Source organism: Leptopilina heterotoma, unplaced genomic scaffold, assembly GCF_015476425.1.
Source record: "Leptopilina heterotoma isolate Lh14 unplaced genomic scaffold, ASM1547642v1 Lhet_180, whole genome shotgun sequence".
NCBI lineage: Eukaryota > Metazoa > Arthropoda > Insecta > Hymenoptera > Figitidae > Leptopilina > Leptopilina heterotoma.
The window spans coordinates 1,696,525-1,713,814 of NW_025110897.1; the positions used below are offsets into that span (position 1 = coordinate 1,696,525).

Here is a 17,290-nt window from a genome sequence, read left to right on the forward strand (position 1 = left end):
TTAACTTTTTCTTGAACACTTACATGGCTAGTCGCACCTGCCTTTTGGAGAGAGCTTGTATGAAATGTATATAAAAGAAAGGGTGTCTCCGTTCGAGAACAACTCACTAAAATTGCAAACATAACCTCAAACGATATGCATGAATATTTAGAATTTTCATTTACAATCGATTTTCAATTTTATTACAATTTCATTGCGAAATTAAAAATAACCATCAATCACATCCCCCACAATACCAAAAATTTCATCAATATTGCGAACGTTGCTGAAATATTACAATATTTCAGTAACGTTCGCAATATTGATGAAAATTTTTGTGCTGTGGGGGATTTTTCTTTATATTTTAATATTAAAAAAAAAAAAAAAAAAAAAAAAAAAAAAAAATGCAATTTATACATAAGAGAGAAAAGAATAGAAATATCTTTCGACTTTTTCTAGAAAAAGGCAAACGATATTTCCATCCTCTTCTCTCTCGTGTATAAATTTCGATATGCGATTTAAAGGTTTCATTCTGTCAATGCCTGCTTTTTATTCGCAGACAGAAAAGTGTAATTTTTATTCAACTGCTACATTTCTTTAAAATATTATATAGACTTTTCTTGAAAACGAATATAAAATTAAATTTTGTTTTTTTAAAAAAATGAATGAATGAAAATTCTAAACAATGAATTTTATGCTCCAGTTTGAAAAAATCAGACTAAAATGCGCAAAATCTAAACATAACATAGATTTATTTAATAATTTTTAAACAAAATTTAATCAAAGAAAGTCCAACGAACAGAATTATAGAGAGTTTTTCAAAGATCGAAATGAGCCATGTTTGTAAATTTTGACGCGCTCCCAAGAAAGAAAGAAAAAAAAAATTAAGTTATGTTTATAATTTTTAGACTGAAAATATAGAATGAAAATCAATTAATATAGCAAATTATTGATGTTCATGTCTTCATTACATCAGAAATATTCAATAAAAACCGAGTTTCAATTTAAAAAATTAAAAATTAACTTTTAATAAACATAAATCTGACACAAACATAACCTATAATTCATTTGCTTTTTAAGTAGTTATCTTGAAAGCGCTCGAGCCACAATTGTCAACTAAGATTAAAAAAGAAATACAAAATGACGAATAATTATTTTTATTTCATAACAAATTTTAGATGTAAACCATTTTTTTCTAAATATTGTAGAATTGAATTTTTCAAAAGTTTGCAAAATTAATTTTAATTGTAGTTTTATTTGAATTCAGGGTTGCCACTAAAATTTAATTTTGTTGTTCCCTCACTTTTCCTTGATTTTCATACAAAATTTTGAACTTTTCTTTGAACAAAATAAAATAATTAAAAATGACCGAGAGATAAAATCAATATTTTATATTATTATAAGAATATTGTTACTGTAAGTTTTTCAAAATTATTTTCAACATTTTAATTCAATTATTATTTTCCAGAATTTTTAACTAAAATTCTTCTTTATAAAGTGCAAATTAATTATTATTAATAATTTTTGAAAAAGTTCTTTGAGAATTTTTGAATCTATTTGTTGCAATTCAATTTTATGAAATTTCGATTATTATTCGAAAAAAATTAAATTTTTTAAAAAATTAAATTTTAAATTCAATTATTTCTACAAATTCACTCTATTGATTTTAATATTCAATTATAATCTAAAATTTTAACTGAAATTCATTTTTATGAAATGAAAATCAATTTTTATTAGAATATTCTACTAGAATTCAACTATTTAAATACAAATAAAATGCAAATAAATAATTTATTAAATAATTAAATGTTTCTTAAAATTTTGCATTGAGTTTTATTATTTTTAAAAATAATTGAATTCCTAAACAGAATTTTATTATTTAGTAAAATAATTGAATCCCTGTAAAAAAATTTTATTATTTATGAAAATAATTGAATTTCTGCAATAATTTGTAACTTCTCCAAAATTCAATTTTTTTAAAGTGTTTTAATTCATTATTTTTAATAATTTTTGAAAAACTTCTTTGAGAATTTTCAAATTCATTTGTTTACTTCAATTTGTTTACTATTCAATTTTACAAAATTTCAATTATTCGGAAATTCTTTAATTAAAAATGTATATTAGAAAATAAAAACTTGAAATAATTTTTAAAGAAATAATTCAATTTAACTTTTTCAATAGAATTAATCCTACAAAATTGTTAGTTAAAAGTATGAAAATTTCAAATTTTAAAAAATTGTAATTTAAAACCTTTTCAAATTTCAATTACTTTTAAAAGTTCATGCTATAATTCTTTTCATATACAATTATAATCTAAAATTTAACTGAAATTAATATTTAAATCAATATTTTTATCAGAAAAGTTTTCTGAAAATTCAATTATTTTAATACAAAAATAAAGAACTTATTGAATAATTGATTTTTTTTATAAAGTATTATATTAAAATAATAAAAAATAATTGAATTCTTTTAAAGAATTTTAATTCCATTTTTAAAAATTTTTTGCATTTTAGAGAAATTTACTTAAAATTGTTTATAAATAAATGAAGTCCTGCAAGGAATTGCATTATTTATAAAAATAATTGAATTCTTGCAACGATTCTTATGAATTTAAAAAAAAAATTAAATTCCAGTAAAGTATTTTATTATTTGCGAAAATAATTGAATGCTTACAAAGAATTTTATTAGAAATTTTTAAGAATAATTACATTTTTCGAGGAATTTGAATAAAATTTTATTAAAAATAATTGGAATTCTACGATGATTTTTATTATTTATGAAAATAATTGAATTATTGACTATGAAATTAATAATTGAATTTCTTTGAAATTCTTATTATTTATTAAAATAATTAAATGTTTGCGTGGTTTGCGTAGAATTTTATTACAATTTTATTTAAATAATTGAATTTTTTTTTGAAAATTTTTATTAAAATTTTAGATGTTAAAAATCATTTGAGTATAATTTTTGAAAATAATTGAATTTCTGCAATCATTTGTAATAAATCCATTATTTTTAATAATTAATAAAATGCATATTAAAAAATTAAGCTTATTTTAGAAGAACTTGTATTGTAAAAATTTTTCAAAAATTTAAGTTCTGTAAAATTTCTATTCAAATTCATTCGAAATACATTTATAAAATTAAAACCTTTTAAAGTTTATCTACTTATAAAAATTGTAAACGCAACCTTTTTTTTAAAAAAATTCAATTAATTTTGAAATAATTAAGTAAATTTATTCATTAAATAATTTCTATGTAATAATTTTATGATATATTTTTTGAAGAATTAAGATTATTTAAAAAGAAATTATTGTCAGTAATAGAAAAAATTGATCGTTTTTTATTAGAATTCATGGTAATTTCTTAGTTTAGACAATTAAAAAAGACACTAAAATTGAGAATTTTATTATGAATTCTAAAAATTGAATTTTTTCCAACACTTTTAATGAGAATCCCTGACTTCTTCCTGATTTTCCTAACAAGTGGCAACCCTGTCGATGTTCAAAAGCACTTTATAGTTTGAGGTTATGTGAATGGGATTGAACATCATTAAGGAGTGTAATTGTTTTCATTAAGTTTTATGAACCGAATGTTTACAACTTGATCGGAAGCACCTTTTAAAAGTATATGTTCACGTATATTTGTTACAAGCTCATAGAATTATTTGCACGATTTTGACAAGCTTTTTTCGTTTTTGAATTGACGACAAGAGCCGAGAGCTTGTAACAGATATAAAACATGAATGTAGGTACGTTATGTATATTTTTATAATAAACCTACACATATACTGTAATACATATCTTGCTGAGCGAGCTTGCTTTCAATTGTTTTCATGTTTCTTTTCGCGTTACTTTTTATTAATCAATATATATAATAATATATCGAATGAATGCGAATTTTTTTAACGCAGTTTTAATAAGAATGTCAATCGTTAACAAAATGTGTGAACAGCAGTGCACTCACTCTAATTATTTGGTTTTTATAGTGTCAAAATTATACTTGAATTTTTTCAATTTCAATTTGGAATTTTACTGCTTTTCAGTGAACGACTTTACTTTCTCTCAAAAACAAAAAAACAAATTAAAAAAAAAAAAAAAAAAAAATTTTTTCTTTCACTTTCTCTTTAAACATACAATCAATAAAATTGAAAATTATTTTTATAAATTACTATTTTTTAGCTATAGTTCCCCTATAGCATCTAAACTTGCAACAACATTGTAATATTGTCAATGTTGTTGCAAGTTTGGATTTAGTCAATCATAAAAAAGTATTTGCTGAATTTTTTTTCTTTTTATTCAAAATTGCTTTAATTCCTGTTTGCAAAATACGAGTTATTTTCCAATTGTAATTTATTAATCAATAGTTTTTTTTTTTTTTTTTTTATTTGAACCAAGATTTGTAGCAGATTTTAATAAAATTTTCTTAAAAGTAAAAAGAAGTAAAATATTTATTTTTTAAGTATTTAAAAGTATTATTTTGTCGAAAAGAAAAGAGAAGAAAAGTTATTTACTGAATCTTAGTAATTATTATGATTTCATTCTGTTTCGAGTGTACAGATTTATTTGACGCTGTATCACTGTTGAAATACATTATTTTTCCAATGAAACAATTATTAAGAGCATATTTCCCAATTTGAATATTGCAAACGAAGAAAAGAAAAAAGACAAAGAAAAGTCAAGCCCTTGAGAAAATACAGTGAAAAATTAAAATGATTTTTTAATCTTTTAAAATGGCTAAAAGCAGTTTGTTAGTATATTTTTGAAAGAAGAAAAATTAAGATTCACCAAGTCTGTAGGATTGCCTTATATCCCTCTCTTTTCCTCCAAGGTATTTGTGACGTATCCAAGCAATACTAATAACATGCGATTAGTAGATTATTTAGATAATGGAGCATAACCGCTGATTCTAGAATGAGTTGATGTGAGAAGTCAAAAGCTTTATTTTTGCCTCTATTCGAAACTTACGTAGAAAATTTCATTTTAACAGTTTTTCAATAACATAACTAGCTCATTGCAGACTCAGCTCAAATAATATGTATGTTTAATATTAATCCTGAAGTTACAACTTTACATTCGTTCTAAATGATTTTTTAATAACTCTTTTATTTACTAACACGGTGTGTGAACTAGATGTATAAATCCTTAAAAAAACTATTTTTTACAAAATCGCTAACAATGCAGTAGAACTCCGTTAAAAGACTTTAATTGGTTGCATCATGCTTTTACCCACTTGATGTGGACAAAATATTTATTTTCTATACCAAATAGTTTCAATTCAAATAAAACGAGTTCTACTGCATTTCAAGTATACAGTCACTTTCATGCACTAATTAAAAGGTCGTTTAGAACAGTTTTCACTGTTATCTGCACTTTATTAACCTTCTTTTTCAAATAAACATTCCGAGTAAACATACATAAAAATTTTTTTCATTTTTTCAAAACTATCATTTAATATAATTGTACTGCAAATGGTTTTTTTGAAAATAGATTAATTAATGATAACTGCACAATTTCATTATTTGTTCATTACTAATAAATCAGTTGAAGCAGCTAGTATGGTTTCAGAAAAGTTTTGTCATTTACGAGGTAAAATTTTCGCCTAAATGTGAAAAGATAACTTGAATTATTCACGTGCAAGTATTTTTTTTTAATCTGTGCTATAATCAGATTCAACTGAAAAGGACTGTAAATAAAAAATGGCGATTCCAATATGGCGAAGGGATGTGTAAAAATTCAAATTAGATTGAAGCTTGTTACTTGGAGATTCGCGAAATCTTTTTTGACAAAATATTTATTTGATGTAAAACCATTAAACATAAATTCCACATGTTATGAAACATTAAATGTCATAAATTTTATTGTACACAAAATCCATTTGACATAAATTATAAAATTTATTTAACACAAATTCTAATTTATTCATGTTTCTTAGTACGAAGATTAATAATTGAAATTTTTATTAGTTAATTTAAAAAAAGATACACACTTCAAATTTTTTAATAAAATTGAATTTTCGTAAAGTTTTTTTGAAAAATTCTGAAAAATAAAATTTTTGAAATTTTTCAATTCTATTGTTTCAAGATAATTGAATTTTTATAAACAAATAATTGAAAATTTTTTAAAATAATTGAAATTTCTTTACATTTTACTAAAAAAAAATTTCGTAAATAATCAAGAGATGTTAGTTACGTAATAATAATTTTATTTATAAAAATTTCTTCGCAATATATTCAATTATTTTTATAAACAGTAAAACTCATTGCAAAACTTCAAAAATATTTAAATATTCAATTATGCTCAAAAATTATAAAAAATGCTCGTCAAAATTTCAATTATCTTTAAAAATAATAAAATTCTTCTACGAAATTCAATTATTTTCAAAAATTTTCTAAAAGAATTCAATTATTGAAAAATTTTTTTAATAAAATTCTTTATAAGAATTGAATTTTAAGAATTCATTAAATTATTTTTTGTATTTAAATAATTGAATTCTAGTAGAATTTTCTAATAAAAATTGATTCAAAAATAAATTTCAGTTAAAATTTTAGATTATAATTAAATATTAAAAGCACTATAGTGTGAATTTTTAGAAATAATTGAATTTTGAAAATGTTTCAAATTGAAATCTTTAGAAATCTGAATTCTTCATATTTTTAACTAATAATTCTGTGGAATTATTGTTTTTAAAAAAATTTAATTATGGATTTTTTTAAAAATTATTTTTAAAAATTTTAATACAATTCCTTAAAAGACTTTATTTATTTTCAACATTTTTAATCATTATTAGCAGAAATTCAATTATTTTCATAAAAAACAATATTGTTTGTAAAAAGACAATTTATTTTTAAAAATTTTTTTCACAATTTATTTAATTGTTTTTATAAACAGTAAAACTCATTATAGAATTTCAATTATTTTTAACACAATTTTAATCGAATTCCTTGAAAAATGTAATTATTCTTAAAATTCTATTAAACTTTGTTGAGAGAATTGAATTATTTCTAGAAACTGTAAAACAATTATTCTCAAGAATTTAATTATTTCCATAAATAGCAAAATTCTTCAGATTCACTAAATTCTTTTGAATATTATTTTAAAAAAAAATTCTTCACAAGAATTCAATTATTTTCATAAATTTCCATAAAATTCTAAAAAACAATTCAATTATTTTCAAAAGTAATCAAATTCTTCGCAGAAATTCAATTATGTTTAAAATTTTTTTTAAATTCTTCTCAAAATTTCAAATATTTTTATAAATAATCAAATAAATTGTTCTCCACAATTCAATTATTTTCAAAAATATTAATAAAATTATACGCAAACATTTAATTATTTTCATAAATTATAACATTCTTTGGAAGGATTCAATTACTTTTCTATAAATAATAAAATTCTTTGCAGAAGTTCAATTGGTATCAATATATCTTAATAAAATTGAATTAATAAGATTTTGAATTATAATTATGAACAGACAAGATTATTTTTAAAAATTAAAAAATTCTCTGTTTAATTCAATTATTTTCCAAATTTTTAATTAAAATTATTTAAAAAATACATTATTCCCAAAAAATTTAAAGAAACTTGTTAAAAGAATTTAAATATTCATAAAAAACTCTAATAAAAAAATTGGAAGCCATTTGTAGATTTATTTATGTTTGAAATCAAATAAATTTAAATTTGATGAGAAAAAAAAACCGGGAAAAATAAAAAATTAGGACAAAGCCGGGAAAAAAACGGGAATTTTGTTGAACGAAAATAGTAGACACCCTGTACATAAAACTCATTTATAACATAATTCCCATTTGACATAAAAATTATTTAAGATACATTTTTTTTCACATAAATTTCAATTTGACATAAAATTCGTTTGACATAATATATAAAATTCATTTAAGGTCAATTTTATTTGGCATAAATTTAATTTGGTATGAAACTCGTTTGACATAAATTTCATTTGACATAAACTTAATTTCGTATGAAAGTCGTTTGAGATACATTTCATTTGACATAAAAATCTATAACAATTCTCATTTGATATAAAGATCATTTGACATGAAAATATTGTCACGAATTTCAAAATTGGCTAATCACAATGTTCTTGATAATATCTAATTGGTTACTTTTAAAATTCACGCCGATCTTTTTATGTCAAATTTAATTTATGTAAAATGAATTTTATGTCAAATGAGAATTTTGTTGAATGACTTTTATGTCAAATGAGAATTTTGTTGAATGACTTTTATGACAAATGAGGATTATGTTAAATGTCTTTTATGTAAGATGAAAATTATGTTAAATGTCTTTTATGTCAAATGAATTTATGTCAAATGAAATTAATGACAAATGAATTTTAGGTCAAAATAAAACTTATGTCAATTGAAATTTTTTGTCAAGTGATATTTATGTGAAATAAAATTCATGTCAGGTGTATTTTTAAGTCAAATGTAAATTATGATAAATGAGTTTTATGACAAATGAAATTTATGTTAAATAAAATTTCAGGAGCAATAATATATATCATATAAATTTTATGTCTAATGAATTTCAAATTAAATGTTTTTTACACCAAATAGATTTGATGTCAAATGAAATTTATGTTAAATGGTTTCATGTCAAATGACTATTATGTTAAATAAAATTTCAGGAGCAATCATGCGACTCATTTCTAATAAAAGAAAAATTAGGCTTTAACATTACTTTTGGGTTGAGTCTGGATAACGAGCATCTACTCTCACAAGATTCAAGTTCTCAAAAGAATTTACAAATTTCATTTTAAATACATTTATATTCGTGGTAAAAGAGATTACAGATTTTAAAAATAAAACTTTGCTTCTCAATCTGACATTACGTCAAATTCAACAATTGAAAGTCCCGATCAATGAAATTGTTATAATATTTTTAAGCTAAAAAATCAAAAATTAAAAAGTTTGAAGTTACAATTTTGGGAGGGAAATTTTTGTATTATAAAATTTATAAAAATGGAAAATGCTTACAAAAAATAAAAATTTTAAATAATCCTTTTTTTAATTTGAAGGAAAAGAATTTTCTCTTAAAATATTATAACCGATTCTTTGATCTGGACAATTATACAGCAGAAAATTTAAGATGGTAATATTAAAAAGATTTTTAAATGAGATAAAAATATGACGTTTTAAAAATTAATAGATATAAATATTACGTTGTAGAAGAAATTTACCTCGTAAGCTGATATTACTTGCAATTTGCAAAAATGCAGAGTAAACAATTCGAATTTTCTTAAAGTAGACTCGAATTGAATAATTGTTTCAACCATATTACACTTTTGTTGCAAACAAAAAGCATTAGGGATGAAAATCGAAAGTTCTGTTAACACTAAATATATCTTCTCTTTATGAAAAGAATGTTAAAATAATAAAAAAATATAATTATCTAGTTATTATCTTACGATAATAAACTTAACTCGTTCGTGCCATAATGTTTACTCTTATGTGAATAAAGATTATAATATTAAATTTAAGGGGAAAATAGAAGAATATTCTTATCTTTAGCCTAATTAAAATTTTTATAAATTAAAATTTAATGGCTTCAGTTTGAGGTAGTTTCAATCTATAATTTTTATTAAAATTAAAATTTAAATTTAATAAACTTAAGTTTATTAAATTTTTAATGCACAATTTTAATAATAATCTGCTGCAAAATGCGGCAAATTAAAGCATGAATGGTGAAATTTTCAAAATTTTATACAACGGCGAAGAAGGTAAGATAAATTAAACCTTTTGAGAAGACACCTATTTTTCAATCATGAAGAACACATGAGGGTTAAATTCAAATAATTTTGATCGTCTGCCATTTGAAAACAAATTGTCCGATCATCTTGTAGAAATTATAAAAATATTTTTTCAGGGTTCGCATAAGTCAGGGAAGAATTAGGGCATTTTATCAAAAGTATTGGAAAAATATCCAATTTCTAGAATTCATAACAAAATTCTGAATTTCCTTCAAAAAAAAAAAAATTCAATTTAATTTTTAATTTTTTTTAATTCTAATAATAATTGAGAACATTGCAGTTTTGAAAATGATTTTATTTTAAATAATTTAATTCTTGAAAATAAGTCAAAAAATTATTATTTTACGAAAATTTTCCTTTAAAAATTCGAAAAATTAAAAATGTCCATTTTTTTCCATTTCTTCTTCTTTTTTTCAATCAATCATTATCATTATCGAATGATTCATATGATGAATCATTTTTCATGTTGTTTAATATATTTCAATGTAAAATTCTTTATCACAATCCAATTATCAAAAGAAATTAATTATTTCCTACAAAATTTCCATGAAATACTTCAAAACAATATTAAATTATTTTCAAAAATTTGTACTAAAATTCTATTTAAAAATTATGTTACTTCAGATTCAAAATTATAAAAAGTTAGAAAAATTACAAAAATTTACATAAAAAATAGAAAAAGTTATCAAAAATTTTATTTTTAAAAATTGAAAAATCTCACATAAGGTAAAATTGTGGAATAAGGTAAATTTTTTTACAATAATATCACAAAACTTATTCTCTAAATTTGAATTCGTAAAAATTTCAATTAATTAGAACAAAAGTGATATGAATTTTCTAAAAATGAATTTTTTAATTCTACATAAAACAAGACAAGAATATAAATAAAATTCTGCTTTTCTTAGAAAATAAATTTTAAAAAAAACGTAGTTTGCATTAATATTAATTAGTTTTTCTACGATAATTTATAACTAACTATTTTTATATTTTAGAATCTTACATTAGTATCACTAATATAGATTGAATTTCAATAAGTTTCAAATTGACGTTTTAGAAAAGTTGAATTTTTTCGAAACATTTTTATTCAAATTTTGTTTAATTACTTAAATTTGTGAATGCATACTTAATTGAAAACTTTTTGAATAATTTAAATTTCATAAAATTAAATTCTAAGCAAGTGGATTTTAAAAGTATTTTAGTTAAACTTTTTTTCTTTAAATAAATAATTCAATTCTTAAGGTCATGTTATTCAGTGGTCACGTGTTCCCATAGTGAAGTATATGGAGCACGTGACCACTGAATAACATGACCTTAAGGAACTTTTTAAAAAAAATTTCAAAAATAATTGAATTAGAGAAGAATTTTAGTTGAAAATTCTTGAAAAAAATTGAATTGAAATCTTGAAAATAATTTTTGATAAGTTGCAATAGCAATTCTTAATAATTATTGAATTTCAAAGGATTTGAATTTTAAAATTTTTAAAAATCCGAATTCCAAAGGAAAAGTAATAATAATGATTAAATATTTATTTAAAAAAAAAGTTGTTGATGTTTCGAACTTTTAGAGTGAATTAAAATATTCTTTACAGTAAAAAACTGCAACTTATTTTGATTTTTATTATGCAAAAAATAACTGTATAAACAAATCTTTCAAAAATTGTTTTTAATCATTTTTTTAAAATCATTAAATTTTTTAATAATCTATAATAAAAATCTTTTTGAATACTTGAAATTTTGTAAAATTTAATTAAAAATAATTAATTTATTTCAAGTATTTTGTTACAATTTTTAAAAATCAACTTTTGAAGAATTTTAATTGCAAATTTTTAAAATAATTGAATTATCAAAAATTTTAATGAAAAATCTTTAAAAATGAAATTTAAAAATCAAAATTAATGAAAATTAGCTTCTAATTTTTTAAAATTCAATATTTTCAGTACTTTCAATTACATATTTTCAAAAAATTCAAATACATAGGTAAGAAAATAATAACATTTTAGAATTATTTTAAAAATTTTTGAGAAAACAATCATGTTCAAAATTTTTAATTAAAACTCAACATAAAATTAATTAGTTTTTTTTAGATTATACAGAAATTCTTTTAAGAAATTCAATTATTTTTGAAAAATTACTTTAAAATATTTTTAAAAACTAATTCTTAGAATTCTTTTATAATTTTCTAAGATTCAATTATCTTCGAACAAAGTAAACATTTATAAAAATTTACTTTTTAGACTTATTAAAATTTTTGAGAAAACATGGTCTTGCGTTTATAATTAAAATTCTTCAAAAATTTGATCATTTTTATTTGTAGTTTTCAAAAATTCAATTATTTAATGAAGTTTTTTATTTGTTCAATTATTTAAAAAAGATTTTACCAAATTTTAATTGTTTGGAAATTTTTCAAAATTGAAAAACTTATTTTTTTCAAAAATTATTTTAAAATATTTTGAAAAAATTAATTGTAAGAATTTCTTTATTATTTTTTGAAAATGTACCTTAATAACTTAAGAAAAAACTACGGAGAGTTATAATTATTATAAAAAATAGATTTTATTTAAATAAATTGTATTTACATAAATAATTTAATTCTAGAAGAACTTTTGGAAAATTATTGAAATTAATTGATTCAGACATGAAGTTTAGTTGAAAATTATAGAAAATAATTGAATTCAGGAAGGGTTATAATTGTAATTTTTAAAAATTATTAAAATTTATAAATTTTACTTATTTTCGGTAAACATTTATATTTTCCTGTAAAAAGAATTTCATCAGGGAAAGTAATTTTAATGTCAGTAAATTGTCAGGGAAGTTGATAAACTGAAATTCGTGATCATTCTGAATAAAATCATTTGAAACTTCAATATTTTTGTATTTTTTCATTTACTTATATTTTATGAACAATACAACAAAATTTGATAAATTATTTTGTTTTTAGTATAACCTTGACCATTTTTATGATAAATTCATAAAAATCATATTAAGAAAAGAAATTTTAAAAACTTAGACAAATTAATTGGTACAAAGTAGAAGAATTACTAAGAGAATTATGGAAGAATCTGACGGACAGTCAAATTAAATTTTAAATTCATCGTCTTGGTGGAAAGGCGAAGATTTTAATTTTGAACATTTAAAACGATTGAAAGTTGCTATTGAATAAAAATTACAATTTTCTGTCAATAAGAAACATTTGTTAAATTTTAGGTTCTGTTACTTAAATCATCTATTATTGACAAAAAATTATCATTTTTATTCAAATATAAAACTTTAAAATATTCAAAATGTAGAAAATTAAATTTCTTACACTTCTACCGAAAGGAATTTAAAATTTAATGTGACCTTTTCTTTTAAAATACGAAATTATGACATTGGACTAACTTTTATTCCGATTGTTTGTCGGATTCTTTTATTAATAACGTTTAAAGTAGATGATCAAATTAAAAAAAGTTGTTTTAAAGAAAAGTTGTATTTGATAAAAAAGAAATCAGGGATTTGACTCGACCCCATGTGTTCTTGAAGGGTTAAAAAAGATGTCGAATTATACAATAATGCATACGCTATAAATTCGATTTTTACTTGGAGATTGAATGGAAAAATTACATTGACATCCTCCTCAGGTATTAACCTTAGGAAGATGTCAATGTAATTTTTAATTTTTTTTAAAAATTGAATATAACATTAAGGCACGAATCGAGTTGGACTTTTGATTTTCCTCCCTAGGAAAGAAATTTTTCTATGAAGAGAAAGTTGTAACGTCAGAAAAAATAGTTTGGAATTAGAAAATATGGAGATAAGAGATAAATATAATTAATATTGTAGGTGTAAATTAGAGGTAAAAAAGTGATGATTGCCTTTTTGACGTTTGCTAAATGTTTCTACAGCAGGTAAACGAAAGTTTGACGGGGGTCACCAGAACCAGGGGGAATCTAAACGTCGCTTCCAGAGCAGCTGGGGAAACCAGCCCCTTGCCCAACAGCCATTGGGATATGGATTGGCGAGTGTAAACGGTGGCGGTAGTGGTGGCGCTGGGTCTGGTGACGAACCGAAATGGTACCAAGACAGCTATCAATCGTGGAGCTAACTTCTGCCAGCTTGCAAATGAACGAGCGTTATTCGTAAATAAAAAAAAGCGATACATCGTGATTTCGGGGTGTAGGGGGACGAGAAAGTTTTAATAGCGAAAAAGAGTGCGTGTGAATTATTATGCGAGAGAAAATGAAGAATGAGAGAGAGAGAGAGGAGAGAGAGAGCAACAAGAGAGAGAGCGAGAGAGAGAGAAAGATTACTGCAAAACTTTGTATAAGAGTTTATTAATATTATTGTTCCGATGAAATGTGACTTGTAAATGTTTTTTGACGAAATGCAGCACCGCGCTCTGCGCCGCCACCATCGCCTGCTGTGTTGTGATTATGTACAGTGATGTGCCACTGGGACTGTATTATTTTTATCTCGGAGTGACCACCCACCCCGTACTACTATTACAATACTACTACTCTAAGTATCACTAACTGCATTGTCACATTGTTTACTGCCAAGTGAAGAAGACCGTTCGGCGATTTCATACGCTGACATCCGGATTGTGATGGCACGTATTAATTAAGAGGACTTTTGAATGGTTCAATTATTATGCGATATAGTTGACTAATTGTCGTGAATGTGAACGAAACAGAACAAAATGTAAGCAAGTAAGAGTGAATCAGAAAGAGAGAATGCGAGAGAATGAATTCGCTGAAAGGAGAATTCGTCTCCTTTTCTAATTTGTATGAATTTATGAATTTTGAGTGAAAAGGAAAGTGGAGTGTCTGTGTGTGCGTGGAGCGCGCCAAGCGCGATTAGACCTTCTATTGTTGGTCTATAATGTGTACAGTCAGTGAAACTATTATTATTAAGAGTCAGGAAAGTTTTGCGATAAAATGGAGAGTAAGAAAATTTGCTAGCCGCAACTTGTGTGAGTTTCTGCGATGATATGGATTGTCCGATCGTCAGAATTAACAACAAAAAAACGAGGAAAAGAGACCGATTGGTTCGAAGGAAGAAATATTGCTCATGAATGAGAAAAAACCCACTTGTACAGTAAATTTTCAGAACCCAAAAAAAAAAAATATTAACGAGAACACTCGTTTCTAAATTGTAAACTATATATTTATTCTCGCTAAATGAGCGCATTGATAAAGAACTGCGAAAAAACAGTTGATGTTGTCCACCTTTAAAAGGATAGGAAATTGTGAGAGTTAGAAAGCGCGAAATTTTTTTTCACGATTATTGGAAATTTTTTAAAAAAAAGTCAAACACATCTCATCATCTCCTTTACACAAATACACTCATAAACAAGTACACACACATTCATGCAATAGAAGAAAAAAAGATGACTGGCTACCGGATTGATAATGATAGTTACAGATTGAAAATAGAACGCTAGTGCGCAATTTTATTCAAATGCATTCAAACACATACAGCACACACTTTTTTGAGTGTTGACTTATTGTTATTGTTAGTCTGTTAGTTAATTAGTAAGAGTTGTAAGTGCGGGCTGTAGTTGGTCCCTGTCCCTGGAGCCCAGACAACCCCCTGTTCTGGAAAATTATTTTAACGAAAAAAAGATAACACCACTCGATGTAAAACACGCACCCCCCGAAGATTGAATACACCGATAAACTTGGGACTGAAAACACGAGGTTGATGAATCCTGCAAATGAACCAACAACCTCGTGTGTCCGCTCCTCAGTTTATTTTGAAAATCCGGCTCAAGATCAAGATCAATTGCTGACTGTATTAAATTTTCCCCCTCTCGCGATTTTTACCAATCCGTTAAGGAAAATTTAACGCCATCAACAATTTTACATTCCAATTTTCAGTTTGGAAATTGGAAAAACTAAAACTAAAACTAAAACTAAAAAAAGAAGAAAAAAATCGTGAATCCAAAACACAATAGTTTTTTCATTGCGTAATACAGTAACGAAAACGAGAGTAACACCAAAACAGTCTGGACGAAGATAAATTGCTCGCAAATCCTCTTATTTATGAGCATTTTGTTAATCTTTATTCATGTTTTTACGTAATTCTATATAATTATTTCTTCTTTAAAATCGCCGCCGCATTGGCTGCAAAAATGAAAAAAAAAAAAAAATGTTCTTCACCTAGTAATAATGTTGAGCTCCAAACTCCTACCCCCAAAAACCCTCCCTTGAAAACTCAAAAAAAAACCGTCTGAATTCTAATTAAAAAAAAGCCAAAAAAAAAAAAAAAAAAAAAAAAACTTTTTGTATCGATAAGGCCCACTCGTGATTAAATCAGGACCGAGAAAATCAGTCACAGAGAAAAGCCTCTCATGAAAAAATATTTACTCAAAATTCTTTTACTTTAGTCATGAATCTGTCTCTTTCCTACCTTATTCTAATTCTACGTACCCTACTCTATTTATAAAAGCATAATATTGAGGATATAATATTAATATTAACAATACGGATAAGAATGAATATCGCTAATCATACTGAGTGGGTTTTTGTGACATGATAATATTTCATATTAAAAATTCTGGTCTTTGTCGAAAGAAAAATTGTAATAATTATAAACGGCGAGGATTGGTTTAAAAAAAAAAGTTATACATGTAGAAGAAGAAAATTTAAAAAAAAAGTTTTTTTTTATAACAAAAAACCGAGTAATCGGTTATTAAGGGGAATGATACCGAACTTCGCCCGATGGTTAAGAGAGGTTTACTAAGAGGTTCATTGGGAAAAATTATTTCCAAGGCGGGGAGATTGGTTTTTTTTTTTATTGAAAAATGAAAAGCTTCATTATTTAAAAAATTTTTGCATTGACTCGAATTTCGAATCGAAACGTTAAGTTTTAGAAAATTCAACAATTTTTTGCCCTAAAATCAATTTAGCTTAATATTTTAAGTCGACTCTTTTAATCAAGACTGACGGACAGTCGAAACAAAAATAGTCCAGTTTTTCTTCTTTTCAAATACGAATTTATGGCACTGAACTAACTTTTGCTTCGATTTCTAACATTTCGAACAATTTAAAATTGCATTTGAATAGAAATTAGAATTTTTGGTAAAAAAAAAAATAAAAAAAAGATACAGGTATACCTATAACATGACCTAAAATTTAATTAACGACAACAATAGTACAAAATAATAACGAAATTTTAATTTTAGTCCAAATGGAACTTTGAATTGTCCCAGTTGTTGAAAATAAAATTCTTTACCCTTCCATTAAAAGGAATTTAAAATTTTGCTTTCTTAACTTTAAAAATACAAAATAATGAAATTGGACTAAGTTGAAACGAATTATAATCTAAAATTGGGCAAACGTTCGACTTGAAAAAATTGCAAATTAAAATTTTAATAAATAAATATTTTAAATGCATGAAATGCATTTTTTATTGAAAAGCATGTCAACAAAATCGTGAATTTCGAAAAAAAACTCAACTCTGAAAACCGAAAATTTTCTCTTTCAATTGTTATCTGAAAATTACTTTTACAGTTTTCAGAGTTGAGCCCTCTTCGAAATTCACATTCGACAAGATTAATTTTTTAA

General features: G+C 23.6%; 1 protein-coding gene across 13 annotated transcripts in view; it reads left to right on the forward strand.

Annotated features, from left to right (window-relative positions):
- Positions 1–16,012, forward strand: part of LOC122500001 (heterogeneous nuclear ribonucleoprotein R) — a 117,110-nt gene extending 101,098 nt beyond the window's left edge. For 9 of the 13 annotated variants that reach the window (XM_043608653.1, XM_043608651.1, XM_043608652.1 and 6 more), the window contains one exon: positions 13,628–16,012. In XM_043608653.1, coding sequence (XP_043464588.1) covers positions 13,628–13,827 — 200 coding nt within the window. In that variant the 3' untranslated portion in view covers positions 13,828–16,012. The remainder of the gene's footprint in view (positions 1–13,627) is intronic. The other 4 variants (XM_043608654.1, XM_043608664.1, XM_043608663.1 and 1 more) reach the window with 4 other exon arrangements.
- The last annotated feature ends 1,278 nt before the right edge of the window (positions 16,013–17,290 follow it).